A 16,435-nucleotide genomic window follows, 5' to 3' on the forward strand; every position below is an offset into this window, starting at 1 on the left:
CCCTGTAAAGTGTGTGTGTGGGGGGGGGGGGGGGTAAAGGGGGGCACAAAGCTTCTCCCCCCCCCCCCAAAAAAAAAAAAAAAAAAAAAAAGGCTGCGCCGGTCCGGTTATGGGCTTGTAATCGTGGTGATGGTGACCATCCCCCCCACTCCTCAGTATGGATTTACGCCGTTGCTATGTCTTCAAAAAGGGTTTATAATTGATCGCCACAAAGGATGACTTGCTATTAAAGAATGACAGTTTTTGCATGAAACATATACCCCGAATAATGACGATATTCCGAGGATCTTTGTTTTCTCATCTCTTTCGCACTCCTTTAAAATACGAGACACGAAGGTGATTGTTAAGGGCAGTTTTTGATGACCGAAAACCAAGGGGGGGGGGGATTTCATAAAGCCTTTTGGTAGGATATTTTTATGACAAACGGCTAGAAGCTACCAATATACTTGCATTAGACTTGCTGAGGGCAAATATGTCCGACAAATTGGTCGGAAAAAAAAAAAAAAAACGCTTTATGAAATGTCCCCTCCCCCAGAACACGGTTGAGGTGTGGAGTTTGATATATTCACCAAAAGAGATCGTGATCAGAGTTATCAATACTGGAAGCATTAGGATGAACCAGCACTTCTGTTTTCTCTCTTCTCCCCTGGTATGGTATAACCGGTCATTTTAATTTTGGTACAAAGGTGTGCGCGAAGAAATACTTCTCGTCCATTTAAACATGTTAAACCCATGGACAAACACGTCGAATATCGGCGGTCGATGTCAAAAAGTAATAGTGTCATTCTTTGGTTTTGGATATCATCTAAGATTATCCTGTTGGTTCTGATTTTTGTTAGGGAGAAAAACATTTTTAAATCTTAAAAGTCCCGTACATTTGGATAAAAACGTGGATGACTACATTAAATTGGATTCTTCCAAATAATGCATTATAACGAATCTGACAATTTTTCTAAGTGACGGTGGTCAATTAGAGAAAGGGAAAATAAAACAACTTTGATAAACGGAATAGCGTAAAAAGGTACAAGCCGAGACTGGTAAATTATATATATATATATATATATATATATATATATATATATATATATATATAATATATATGACGTGCATCACAAAACCAAGAAAAAGTCACATCCTTGGATTTTCCCCTGATGACTCAAAAGAGGTGAAATAGTTCAACCAAGTCAATATTGAGTTTACATTTACTATGGACAGAATGTTATAACAGAGCATGCTCAGTTCCAGCTTAATCTGAAATTCCTCCATTGTTGTTGCTACGATGGTTTATATCCTCTGTTTTGTCCCATTCATCGCACAGACAGCACGGCTTGGTAAAGATTAAGCTCTGGAATAGACCGTATAGGCCTACTTAGGAGCCTTATGCCTTTTTTTCTCAGTTCACACTTTTCCATGGTGTGTGTGTTTTTTTTTTCCAAAATTTAGATAGGTTAAGAGAGTCCGTATGAATTGAGTAATATACAGTATCATTAAAAGCTTAGAGTCTGCTCTTTCGGAATCTGTCTAAAAAATCATGTTTTTGTGGTGCAGGGTATTTATATATATATATATATATATATATATACACACACAATCAAGCCATCATGTTTAAAGTACTGCAAACGATGATTAGTATATTTTGAAGGTATGGTACACGAACTGAACCTATTTTCTAGTTTTGAACCACACCCAACACGTTTCTGTCGATGAAATGATCATTTAGATTGCATTTTTATGTTGAGGTAATTGATTAATTTCTGCAAAGGTAATACAGTGTAGGCCTATTTCAGAAGATTTATGTTTTATCACATCACAATTATCATATGGCACTGTATGACAGTGTACATATTATATTATGGCACATTATGCCCCTTTATAGATAAATGTTGTAATGTCTTTTCCTTGTAGATCATGATAAAGGAAATGACAGGCCGAAAGCGTGATCAAAGAGAAAAGTAGAGAGCAGCGCCCGCCTCATATGCGCTTTAGACCGTATTACAATCATAGTCATGCCGTCATCCAAATATATGAGACATTACAATTTCTCTCCCGTTCTAATAATCTGTTGAATGGAAAAATATGTCATCGAAAATGCGTGAAATTTGTTCACGGTGTTTAGTTTATTCAATTACAGTATGTACATTGTTTACAACCGAGGGTTAAATTTTTTTTTTACTTTCCTATTGTTTCTAACTGGCTATCCAATAAAACATTCTATTTAATCTTCAGGATATGATACACGACGAACGAAATACAATCTTCTCAATAATGTAAAAACATTAATAGACATAACTCAGTCTGATTAAGACTACATTTCACAATTGATAAGATAACATCAAAGCACAAAGAACATTTACCTGTGTGCCTTCCTTCCTTGATAGTCAGCGAGCAACTCTCTTAACGGTTTCCGCCGATAGTTATGCCCTCTTCCTGTAGCATAATGAACAAAAACACAATAGATCTTTTAAGTTTCCCGTAGCAATTTAAACCAATTTTTATTTTGCTCTTAATGATTTTTTTTTAAATCAACAAATAAAGCAACACAGTTTAGCAATTATACTTTGCGTTCATGCTAATAAGAAATGATAAATCAAATTTACTGAAATAAAGCAAATAAATCGGTAAAAATACCTATATATTTCGAAACATATTCTCCTAGTTTAACACAGGCTTCAATGGATTATGGACGAATGACAGGAAGCCAACTCCATGTGATTATGATGTCAAGGTGTGTGAGATTTAACATAGATTTCCTAGCGTTTTATAAAAGTTTCGTTATAGCTGAGCTGTAAAGTATATAATGAAGCGATCATAGATTATGAATTGGGGACCTTATTTGTCTTTCGTTGTAATGAAAATTCCGGCATAAACTTGTTCGACGTAGTTAAGTACACCAGCTACACTACTATTTCAGACAATAACATGGAACTACTATCAAATTGCATCTACCTGAACAGACGGATCTCGAAAAAAAAAAATAATAATCTTGTGTAATAAATGTTAATGTTTGCTAAAAGGTTACTCAGTACGCAGTCAGTCCGCAGCGTGAGCGAAACGCACGTATTTAATCAAGTCGTATGCACGGCTGAGCGGTGCTTGCATACGTAATGAGCAGATACATGGTCATGAACAAATCCGTGTAGAACGAGTATTTCTCGTCAGTTTTCGACACTTTTAGTATCGACTGAAAGAGAAAACATAAGCAAATATGCTCATGATCAAAATAAACGGAAAAGAAGAATAAAGAATATCAAAATCCCTCTCGAAGTTCGGTATTGTATTCAAAAATATTCCTTCACGTTTGACGCCAAAAAATTAACCTGAAATCTTTCATGCCCCTCTAAAATATGGTGAAGACTATGTCCGCTAAGGTATATAGTATCACAATAAGGGCACGTTTTCCCTCTTCATTTCAATACGGGTCAGGAACTAGCAAAATTCAGAGACATGTCTAGCGTCGAGTTTAAAAAGATTATCCTCGCATTCGCACCGGAATTCCGGGTCTGTGATTGGTAGAAATCTGTCGCAAGACGCGGCGTGTCGCATTGCGTAGTATCCATTGGCTGCTGACTCAATGTTGTGAGTTTTAAATGTTAGGTTCCAGATTGTGATCGAATTTTCACTCTCTGTACAAAACTTGAACTTTACACAGGAACCAATGATGTGTATGTGAGTGTGCACTTACAATGACCCTGAACAATGGACCTGGCTGCCACCTGTCCCGAGCTCTGCTGCCAGGCACATGAATGCTTAATCAATTATTCATGTGGATTGCCCCGAGCACTGCTAGTCTGAATTCTTGACACAGGGTGAAATGCATGCACATGAAAGAAGTAAGCACATGTTTCCATGTGCTTGCACACACCACATTTCAGAATGAACAAAGACTAGCTGCGATAGTGGAATTCCTCATGAAACATTCCAATCCTTGCCATTGTCCACGACCATTGTCTGGGTATCAACAACACATTCCACGCGTGTTCATTCACTACCCCACTTCCAGTAAGAAAACATAATATTATTTGCCTTGTTTTCAACAGGAAAATTCACAACCTTAAAAATGGTGCCCTTCTTCGTTTTTTAATTGATCATACTCGCTCAAGTTTCACGATTGTGAAATCGAAGAAATTACGGAGATCTATTTTCAATACCAGTCAGGAACTAGCAAAACATCAAACTATGATCTAAAAGCTTCTTGAACATTGGCAAAATAATCGTTTACTTTGATGCTAAAATTGACTACTATATTGACATCAAAAATAGGGAAATTAGGTATCAAATTAATGAGCATAATCAGCTCTATAACATACCTAATCATCCTGGGTAAAACAATGCACTGCGAAAGCTATGAAAGCTGTTGTTGCGACCTCTGCAAAAACTCTCGCAAAGTATCGCGAAATCTCGTCAGTCTCAAGGGCACAAACTGCGTAAACGTGATTCTGAATAAAATTGTCGTTCGTGCCTCATTATCGCACACGCTGCGGACTGACTGTACGTACATTATTCATCGATAAACACAATATACTATGTCTAATACTTGCTTTATTGCGTGTGTCATGTGAGTCCATAGTCGCGAAAAATATGTCAGGTAGGTTCTGGAAGTTGAGATCGGCACGTTTGAGAAGAGGCAGACGACAAAGAAATTCAGCCAGGTTTGCTGATGCTGCTGGCATTGATTCCCAACTTTGGTGTGACAGCATTTTAAGCTCGCGGATCTGCATGCAAAAGGAGAAAAATAACAACAAACACGTAGATGTCTGAGGATGTGAATCTTTTAAGATCAATATCAAATAATCTAAAATGCTTGTCTAAAAGAAATACATATAAGAGTTAATGATATCAAAATATAACAGTCTAGTGCCGGGTGTATGGAAGTTCTTACTCTCCTGTTTTTGGTTTCTTTTCATTGTACAATTCAACGATTGTTCAATATTTGTTTTAAATCAAAAGGGGAATAGGAACCAAAGAGAAAAAAACAGCGAATTAAAGTTGATATTTGTTTTTTTTTAACCAAGGATAAACAAACAAAGTCGTAATTTAATATACAATGGTTGTGGAGTCAAATATTTTGCCACATTATATTTTTTCCAGTATCATCCCATATTGTAATTGTTATTCAATTGGCCGTCTATTTGCATGTAAGGTACTTATAACAAAGACTAAAGGACTATCTGAACGATACATCAGAAGTCGACTCAATCCTTCTCGTAGTTTCAATGAATTCGGTACATGTACCTGCAATTCCCAGCATTATGGCAGTTCGTCAAATTAGGGCAGAAAGTCCTTTCCGTAACCAATTTAAGAATACTTCGCGACATGCGTAATTTTTATACAGACTCAAACCCAAATAATTTCTGTAACTACATGCTCCCAACTTGTCCACGTCGAACTTCATTTAAAAACAAAAGAAAAACCAACACGGCAACAACAACGAAAAAACGCAAAAAATGAATGTCAAATTCGTCAAACAACAAGACAGGAAAAAAAAGACACATTTCTTATAACGTTGGTCGTGCGAAACGTGCATCCCAAATGGTAACCTTCCACGAGAAACATACTTTCGTTACATTTTGGGGTATCGAATTTAATATAATGATATTCACAAATCCTTCAGCGCAATTGTTAACTTGTAAGATAAGTAAGATCCCATTTTCTCCTCATCCAAAGGCCCGCCTAATCAGATAAAGATGATACGCTAGTAACATCATATCTAAAAATTGTCCCTTTTCTCCCTCTGAGTGCCCCGTTCTCTTGATGAAATTAAAAAAAAAAGTGATGTTCTCATTCCGCTGATGGTCTCGCTTTCTTTGTGATGAGTACCTCTTTTCTTCTGTGAGCAATGTCATTTCTCCAATTAAAACCCCCTTCCTATTTTCTAGGTGTCCTTCCCTTTCAATTAATATTCCCTGCCACTCTCACTGATAAATACAATTTTCATCACGTATTCTCTAATAATTACAATTGCCATTTCTCTATGTATCATTTTCTTCACTGAAAGGGCTCCTGGTTACATTAATAAATTTTGTTCGCTCCTTTACAAGTGACTTATTGTTTGATGTTTAGAGAATAAGGTTAACTGCTTTCTTGCATTATCCATAGCTAATCAATTTTGTTAAGATGAATGTTAACATACGTCATATGACTGTGCTAAAATGAAAAAAAAAATAACGATGATACATTGCACATGCGAATCCCTGTTGCGATAAAGTTTTGCAGTATGTGTTTTTTCATTTAAAAAAGATATTGATCACGGAAGCAGCAAAAAAAAACAAACAAACAAACAAACAAACTGAGCAGAAATACATATAATATCTTAGTGGAAAGAAATGAGCGAACAACCATCGCGATTCCAACCCGAGACCTATGGATTTCTAGCCCGTTGATCTTACGATTGAGCTATAGAAAGCCCTTAATTCTCATTGCTCAAATGGTCAGAAGCCATAACTGTGTGCATGTGTGTGGCACACACGCAAACGGAAGGAAAGTGACCTAGTTCATTGATCTTTTGTTCTTGCAACTGAATTCATGTTTTTTTTTTTTAGTATGTTTGAATCGTCTTTTGTTTTTTCAGCAGTTGCGATCATAACAAATTTAATTTGTAAAGGGAGACAGAGTGAAGAAACTCGCATCTGAACATTCACCCCTGTGAATTATATCTTTCTTTCCTTCAGCTTTAATAGTTTTTGTTTAGTGTTTATTCATAACTGAGTTCGCGAAATTTTCAAGTCTAATGGAAAATGTTTTTCATGAACAGATGGCCACTCCATATCTTTAGCAATGATAGATTTCAACTACACATTTGAAATAAAAAAAAAAACCTAAAAAGAAGCATGAACTGGCTGCACTTTATGAATTCTCAAGGCTTATTAACATTATTGAGGATTTCAATTCATTCAGCGAATAAAATCATTGCGGTATAATAAAAAAAAAAGGTATTCAGCAATCGAAACAATACACCACGAGCACTACAATTCTATGATTCACTACGTATCACGACGGTACGTAAATTTTCAGCTAAAAACACCCTGGAAAGATCATTTCAGCCTATTGAATTAGCTCTAGTGGGAGATCTTGGCTTAATCTATTCCTGAATAATGGTTGGCTTACCGCTTTTACGAATTAATCCGGAAAAGAAATAAGTTTGTCATGCACAAGTCTCTAAGCTTTCAAAAAACACAGCGCACTTCAATTCAGGGGCTGCTGTGAACATGGCTGTGAACGCAGTGTTGATGCTATCAGCTGTGCGTAAGCGTCCTCATACCACGGCGCGCAACTAGCAGCTGAAATGAACGTCGCCGTAACGTCCTTGTTACGGCACATCTTGGCAAATTTACCAAAATGTGCAGGACATTGACGGCACATTTTGGTAACTTTCTGCTGCTCCACAATCATCACAAAAACAAATTAAAACTGTATTGCAACCTATGACCCAGTATTATGAAGTGCTATGGCAACACAGGGTCTCAATACATTGACATATCTATGCCAGAAAAATGCCCTAACCCCCCCCCCCCCCCACAAAATTACTAGCACTGAACACTTGTGCTGCATTGAACAATTATTGGTCACTTTAAATGAATTCTTACTCGGAATGCTAAATATCCTACCAATGCACTTGACCTATAATTACTTACAACTTTGGGACCCTACCCCCTAAGAGTGATCCTCACCAAGTCTGATTGTCTGAAATCCGCCCACTGGTTCTTAAAAAGATGAAAATATATTCACCCCCCCCCTTCCCGGTCTCCAAGGTTGATAGAGTAGGCATTCCGATAAACAAATTAATTCTTCAGCTGTAAAGATATTCATGTACAACATATCTTACGTGTAATGCCTTTTGGTCTGGAACACAAATTTCTACCTATTTCCCGGGGGGGGGGATCCCGATGGGGGCAATATTATTACCCATCCCCCTATAGATGATCCCCTTAAAAACAAAAAGTGATCGAAAAGTGAGCTAAAAAGTGTATTGTCTACCTTTACTGCAGGAACGTATCACATTAATTCCTTGACCGAGTCAACTCTCAAGTTAATCCATGGATGTTCAGTTAGCATTTTGGTAACAAATTTCGTTTACCAAAATGTGCAATTTACCAAAATGTGCCGTAAAAATCCTGCCTCAGGATGTAGGCGCAGTGGCATTTACATACATCCTTAAAACCTCACCATGACTTTTAACACGGCTTGTTTGCATGGATGTAGCAATGTAAGTTCTGCGTCGGAATATCAATGACTATATCAAAAATGATTACCAAAAAAATGTGCTTCGAGGGCGGGCGACAACTTGTACCGTCAGCCCTGAGCACAAATTGTCGCCAGAAGACAATTTATGCTTGGGCGACAATTTGTGCCGTTAGCTCCACGCACAATTTGACGCCTGTTTCAGGGGGTGACAATTTGTGCCGGGGCGGTAATTTGTCTGAATTTTTCTTCCTTGTTCGTGGTTTAACATATTATGAAACAGGTGTGGTGGTACCTTCGAAAACTGTATTTCCCTAAAGCTACTACAGAAATAGGAACATATCACACTAAAACTGGATAAATTTGCCAAACAATAATCCTCAAAGTAACATCTTTCATGTGCGATGTCGCATGGAGAGTTTATAGGCCTACACATTTTAGCTCTTTTAGGTCGATGCGTGCCAGCAGTGTTGTTTATTACTAATGGCATCTCTGCATGAAATCAGATCCAAATCCGTTTTCTGATTTTGGTAAGGAAGCACTCTCTGAAACTGCTATGTTTGTCATGTTATTACTTATGAATACATAAATTTATATATGTTGAAAAATGAATGTTTCATACCAGATCTTGGGGGTTTATCCTTCGAAAAAATGAAACAGTTTGAAATTGCAAGTAAATTTGCAATACCTCTTTGAAAAATATAATGCGGACAACGCATTTTAAATGAAAGAAATATATTTATTTAGAGGGGTGAAGTTCAGGTGGTGTGAGTTTCTTTAATATGTCTTCCTCTACAAATTACTAAATTCCTCAAAAAACCTTGTATTTCTAATTTGATAGATCATGTTTCTCTTACAACTACATTATTTCATTCAAATTCGACATAAGAAAGCTTGATTAATTTTCTTTGCAACGCCAACTCGCTTGTTTACATAATGTATTCATGGAATGCACAGTAGGAATGCACAGTACGACTGAGTATGAGGAAAGGTCAAATGTTACAGATTGCAAAAAAAGAGCAAACGTGTTATGCCAAACAGTATAATTCCCATTTGCATTGCCGTGTCAGGGAAGGAATGTTCTTGAAAATAATGCACTGTGAGATTATCACTGGATTCCAGGCCTCATCCATGAATTGAAAACTGCAGTAGTATCTGTAGACAGAATAAAGGTTGACCAAGCAGTCATCTATATAAAGGGTAGGAAATGGGAGTTTTTGAAAGTGCTTTCATTTCAGCATTGCGTAATCCAGTGGCGTTTTTCAACCAAACATTTTAATAGCAGAATTGTTGCGACTTTCTGCTTGTGATTTTTCTCCATACTCAGCTATTTTGCACATTCTAAGAACACCTGTCCCAATCATAGCAAGTTAGATGTCATTTTAACGATAATTAATCAGGCCTTCTCATGATGCCATATTCAATGATATGCCAGGATAAGAGATATATGCCACATCATACTTTCATTAAATAACTTATAACAAACGGATATTGTGGGGCAATTATTACACTCATGTGAACAATTGTGATTGTTCAAGGCACTGCAGTGCGGTGACTAATTTTGCCACATTCTTTTCTGCCTTTGAGGTGAACAGTGAATTCGTTTACTTTATAGAGGAATATATGACCAACCACTAATATGGGAATACAAAAGCTGGATTGTGTTAAAACAGATTGCGAGAAACCAGAACCCACTCATTGGAGTCAGTAATTAATTTTTGGCATTTCTAAAGATTACTGTAGCTTGTTCTTTGTCTTTCCTCGTCTGTCGTCTCCCTTCCGTCAGTTTGACAGTTTCATCGTCTTTCATTGAGAGTTAAGACGAATTACGGTACTCGGCAAACATTGACATAATCTATACCAGTGTATACAGCAAGAGCAAGAATATTCATAAAAAAATACAGTTGAGTCTGTGGAGGACGGCGGGTATGAATTATTGACACACCACAGAATGAGATAACACTGTCATCATCAACACTACATAATATGCAGAGACGCAAAGCAAAATATGTCATCAAAAACAACAAAAATCATGTAAGTTATTAATAACAAAGTAGTTTTATTTAAATATATGGGAATAATACAAATAAAGAAAATAGAACGTGCCTCAAATATATTCGCGAAATTAAAGCCATCGGCATATGAGATAAAGCAATCACACCCTTCAACTCTCTGCCATTCGTACAGGTCTGTAGTTCTTAAGTTTTGTGAGAGTTCCTCTTTCTTAGGTTCATCGTCATATTTTAAATTAACGCTCCCTAAATGCCGTATTAGTAGAAAATTGAAATAATTTCACATAGTAAAGATTGTCGATAATTATGCAAATGAACAAAGGCAGAAGGTACGAAGAAAGTCTGTGGGGATGTCTTATACACTCCCTACGTACAGATTTAGTGCAGCCAACTCATTCGCGAGATGGGTGTTAGTATTAGTCATGTTTTATGACCGAGGCAATGCCAGATTCTCGTCGCTCTGAAAACAGAGAGAGGTGGTTTGCTGTGACAGACATGTTTTTCAATAACATAAAGCCTATATATGACCTTGCACCACAAAACCAACAAAAAGCCGCCAGACAGTGATTTTCAGTAAGGGCAGATTCTGAAAGAGTAGACTCTAAACTTTAAAAGGATGTATAACTCCATTCAAATAGACTCCCCTAACCTATCTAAATACTGGAAAGAGCGCATGCATTCTGCAACGTTCTGAAAATGGTGAATAGAGATGTAGAAATAGAATTATAATGCGGTAAGATTATTTCTTCAATTTTGTGAAGGATTATAATGAAGGTAAATATTGTTCATTTAACCAACGTTCATGATCCCAGTTTTAAAACCTTTATAATAACGCCCAGATCATAAATCCACAACGTCATTAATGATAGGTTAATCGAACGCCATTGTACACTAAGCAGATGAATTCGAAATTAATCTATGGGCATAACAGGTCCGAACCCTCTAAAAAAAAAACAACGAAATGATGTAAAAGAATAGGCATGTATATATATATATATATATATATATATATATATATATATATATTACTGCATAACAAACAATATGTTTTCTCCACATTATGAAACAAGATTCCTGGGGTTGTTTCACAAAGCTATTCGTAAAGTTACGAACAACTTACGAGCGTCTGGTGATCAGTTCTTGTGTTGAATAAGAAAATTTTTGATAAGTATAGCACATCAGAACTGATCACCAGTCTCGTAAGTTGTTCGTAACTTTACGAACGGCTTTATGAAACAGGGCCCAGGTATTGTTTTCACGAACGATGATGATAACAAACAACAACAAGTTATCTCGGGATAATGTAGTACAAGATTACTGTTACTATTTTTGGATGCATATGGGATAAAAACCAAGCGGACCTTCTCTTTCTTACAGCTCGTGTGATTTTAAATCTTTAAAGAATTCCGAGATCATCAATATCTGTAAATCTCTTAATAGTGAAGTCTTGAAAGTGTTGTTACATTGTGAAAATATTTGAATAAGCGTGGGGTATTATCTCTACATGTTCTCTGCAAAAAAGCGTTGTGCTCAAGGGGGGGGGGACCCATAACAATTCAATTTTCAATTCAATTTTTATTTTTCACTCATGGGGTGGAACACTCTCGTCAGTAAAATGCTGGTTTTCAGAGGGGTCAACAACAGTGTTTGATTGCAGTAGGCTGAGGATTATTTTTCAATGCATTACTATTGTTAACAAGTTTATTCAATACCTATCGAACGTGCTTTGTTTTCAGGCAATCAGTACACTTTCCAATGACAAAAATAGACGAATTATTGAACCGTTCGAGGCACTCCAGTCCAGTGATTAATGTAGCCATATTCTTTTCTGTGCTTATAGTTAACAGTGAATTTGTAAACATTCTGATGAAGTATATGATCAATCATTAATTTAAGAATACACATTATTTGTATGAGAAAAAAAAACATAAAAAGGAAGGTAAAGTCAGTGGAAGACGGTGGGTATGAAGTATAATAATCATCAACACACCATGATAAAACCCTGTCATCGTAAACACTGTATATATGCGATGCTCACTCTTCCGCTTCATTATTCAAACTCTAACAAGCATTTACCTATCGAATTGCTTTTCTGTTTGCTTTTACTTGAGGTCTATCTTGAATGACCCATACAAATAATATTCAGATTTTACATAAATGTGTTAAAAGTCTTAAGAGTAGCGAGAAAAAATATGATAGAAATACGGATCATAGGCATGGAAAATTTGAATTATGCATACTTCTTGTGGAAAAACAAAAACAAGTTTTCTCGGGATCTTGTAGTACGAATTGCTGTTACTACTTTTGGATACATTATGGGATAAAAACCAAGCGGGCCTTTTATTTTGCAGCTCATGTGATTTTAAACCTTCAAAGGATTCCGTGTTCGTCAAGGCTTGTAATGCTTTCAATAGTGAAGTTCTGATATTGTTGTTACATTGTGAAAACTATGTGTCGATAAACCGTTTGTCATAAATGTCGTGTACATAATCATATTTGATGTAATGGAATTATACAGAAATAAATCAAATCAAATCAAAATATTTGAATAACCGTGACGGATTAACAAATTTTCTACGCAAAGAGCCATGTGCTCATGGGGTGAGGGGAACCATAACAGTGTTTGACTGCAGTAAGCTGAGGATTATTTGTCAATGAATTACTATCACCAACAAGTCTAATGGCACAAGTCATGATTTAATTCAATACCTATCGAGCGTGCTTTATTCTCAGGCAGTCAGTACACTTTGCAATGACAAAAATAGACGAATTATTGAATCGTTCGAGGCACTGCAGTCCGGTGATTAATGTAGCCACATTCTTTTCTGTGCTTTTTGTAAACGGTAAAAACATTCTGATGAAGTAAATGACCAATCACTTATTTATGAATACACATAATTTGTGTAAAAAAAAAAAGCAGACTACGAGTGACCAGAACCCAGTCAATGGAGTCAGGAATCTAATTTGTGCATTTTTATAGATTATTGTCGATTGTTATTCGTCTTTCCCCGTCTGTCGTCTCCCTCCATTCTGTTTGACAGTTTCATCTTCTTTTCTTGAGAGTTTTTACGAATTACGGTAGTCGGCAAACTCTGACATATTATCCATACCAGTGTATACAGCAAGAGCAAGAACGTTTACATAAAAAGAAAGATTAAGTCAATGGAGGACGATGGGTATAAGTATATTCATTGTATTGTCAAAATACCATGAAGTAACCCTGTCATCGTAAGCACTGCATACATGCGATGTTCACTCTTCACGCACATTATTCCAATTCTAACAAACATTTAACTAACGAATATTTTTTGCTTTTCTGTTTGCTTTTACTTGAGGTCTATCTTGAATGACCGTACAAATAATATTCTCATTGTAAATATTGTAATAAAAAGTCTTACGAGTAGCGAGAAAAAAATGAATCAAATACGGATCATAGGCATGGAAAATTTAAATTATTCATACTTCTTGTGGATCATACCTGACATGATGATGCTAAGTAAGCGGCTGTTGAGAAGAACTTTTCAGGCTGGAAATCGCATGTCAGATTGAATGTCCAAAGGCGTGGCAATGTACACAACCATCGGGCCAAGTCTCCTCCCATCGAGGAGTGATGTTTACAGTCTGTGTCACTGCTCTGAAAATGCAACGTCAGATTCCAAATCTGTAGAAACACAGAAAAATAAAGCAAAACATGTCATCAGAAACAACAATATCATGTAAATAAGGAATAACAAAGAAGTTTTATTTCAAGATATGGATGCAATACAAAGGAAACAAAATAGAACGAGCCTTCCATCCATCGGCATATGAGATAAAACAATCACTCTCTTCAACTCTTAGCCGTTTGTAGTTTATACATTTTGTGGCTGTTAATTTTGTTAGTCTCGTCGTCATATTTTGAATTAAGGCCACTTAAAAGCCGCATTGTCAGAGAATTCAAATTAGGTTAGATAGTTAATTACTCTCCATCATCTGCCAATCAACAAGAGCAGACGGTACGAACAAAGTTTGTGAAAATATAAATACATTGTACAGCAATAATACTGTATGATTATTCTCAAAATCTCGTTAAGCATTAATGAAGGTAAAGATTGCTCATTTAACCATTCATGATCCCAATGTTCAAACCTTTTTAATTGCGCCCAGATCATAAATCCACAATGTCATTAATGAAAGGTTTGTCGAATCTCATCGACATGAACCATAATTCCTGGGGTTGTTTCATAAAGTTGTTCGTTAAGTTACGAATGACTAGCGAGCGACTGGTGATCAGTTCTTGTGCTGAATTATGTAAATTCTGATAGGTATAGCACATCAGAAGATACCACTAGTCGCTCGTAAGTTTTTCGTAAATTTGCGAACAGCTCTATGAAACAGGGCCCAGGTACTGCTTTCATATACGATTATAATAACAAACAAAAACAAGTTTTCTCGGGATCATGTAGTACGAATTGCTGTCACTATTTTTGGATACATATGGGATAAAAACCAAGCGGGCCTTCTTTTTTTTCGCAGCTCGTGTGATTTTAAATCTTCAAAGGATTCCGTGATCGTTAAGGCCTGTAATGCTTTCAGTAGTGAAGTTCTGATAGTGTTGTTACATTGTGAAAACTATGTGTCGATAAACTGTTTGTCATAAATGTCGTGTATATACATAACCATATTTGATGTAACGGAATTAAGCAGAAATAAATCAAATCAAATCAAAATATTTGAATAACCGTGGGGGATTAACACATTTTCTACGCAAAGAGCCTTGTGCTCATGGGGTGAGGGGAACCATAACAGTGGTTGATTGCAGTAAGCTGAGGATTATTTGTCAATGAATTACTATCACCAACAAGTCTAATGACACAAGTCATGTTTCAATTCAATACCTATCGAGCGTGCTTTATTCTCAGGCAGTCAGTACACTTTGCAATGACAAAAAAAAAGCGAATTATTGAATCGTTCGAGGCACTGCAGTCCCGTGATTAATGTATGGCCACATTCTTTTCTGTGCTTTTTGTAAAAGGTAAATATTTGTTCCCATTCTGATAAAGTAAATGACCAATCACTTATTTATGAATACACATAATTTGTTGAAAAAGCAGACTACGAGTGACCAGAACCCAGTCAATTGAGTCTGTAATCTAATTTGTGCATTTCTCAAGATTATTGTCGCTTGTTATTCGTCTTTCCCCGTCTATCGTCTCCCTTCCTTCTCTTCGACAGTTTCATCTTCTTTTCTTGAGAGTTAAGACGAATTACGGTAGTCGGCAAACTCTCACATATTATCCATACAATTGTATACAGCAAGAGCAAGAACGTTTACATAAAAAGAAAGATTAAGTCAATGGAGGACGATGGGTATAAAGTATATTCATTGTATTGTCAAAATACCATGAAGTAACCCTGTCATCGAAAACACTGCATACATGCGATGTTCACTCTTTCCGCACATTATTCTAATTCTAACAAGCATTTAACTAACGAATATTTTTTGCTTTTCTGTTTGCTTTTACTTGAGGTCTATCTTGAATGACCGTACAAATAATATTCAGATTTTACATAATGTGATCAAAAGTCTTAAGAGTGACGAGGGAAAAAAATGAATCAAATAAGGATCATAGGCATGGAAAATATGAATTATGCACACTTCTTGTTGATTATACCTGACATGATGATGCTGTGTCAGCGGCTGTTGAAAAGAACTTTTCAGGCCAGAAATCGCATGTCAGACTGAATGTCCGAAGGCGTGGCAATATACACACCCATCGGGCCAAGTCTCCTCCCATCGAGGAGTGATATTTACAATTTTTGTCACTGCTCTGAAAATGCAACGTCAGATTGCAAATCTGTACAAACGCAGAGAAATAAAGCAAAACATGTCATCAGAAATAACGATATCATGTAAATAAGGAATAACAAAGTAGTTTTATTTAAACATATGGGTGCAATACAAATGAAGAAGATAGAACGCGCCTTCCATATTCGTGAAATTAAAGCCATCGGTATATGATATAAACCAATCACTCCCTTCAACTCTCTGCCGTTCGTCGTTTATAATCTTGTGAGAGTTCCTTTTTTTTTAGGCTCGTAGTCATGTTTTGAATTAAAGCTACTTAAAAGCCGCAGTGGGTGAGAATGTGAATAAGTTTAGATAGTTAAATGTGTTAAGAAATAATGGAGGTACATATTGTTCATTTAACCAAAGTTCATGACCCCAATATTCAAACCTTTTAATTGCGTCAAGATCATAAATC

The 16,435-nt window shown here is 36.3% G+C and overlaps 1 protein-coding gene across 1 annotated transcript in view; it reads right to left on the reverse strand.

Moving 5' to 3' along the window:
* Positions 1-2,394: 2,394 nt before the first annotated feature.
* Positions 2,395-16,435, reverse strand: part of LOC140241088 (uncharacterized) — a 93,135-nt gene continuing 79,094 nt past the window's right edge. Inside the window, exons 15-18 of the mRNA XM_072320854.1 lie at positions 15,845-16,027; positions 13,669-13,851; positions 4,535-4,712; positions 2,395-2,423 (exon numbers count right to left, since the gene is read on the reverse strand). Coding sequence (XP_072176955.1) covers positions 2,395-2,423; positions 4,535-4,712; positions 13,669-13,851; positions 15,845-16,027 — 573 coding nt within the window. The remainder of the gene's footprint in view (positions 2,424-4,534; positions 4,713-13,668; positions 13,852-15,844; positions 16,028-16,435) is intronic.

Source organism: Diadema setosum, chromosome 17 (assembly GCF_964275005.1).
Source record: "Diadema setosum chromosome 17, eeDiaSeto1, whole genome shotgun sequence".
NCBI lineage: Eukaryota > Metazoa > Echinodermata > Echinoidea > Diadematoida > Diadematidae > Diadema > Diadema setosum.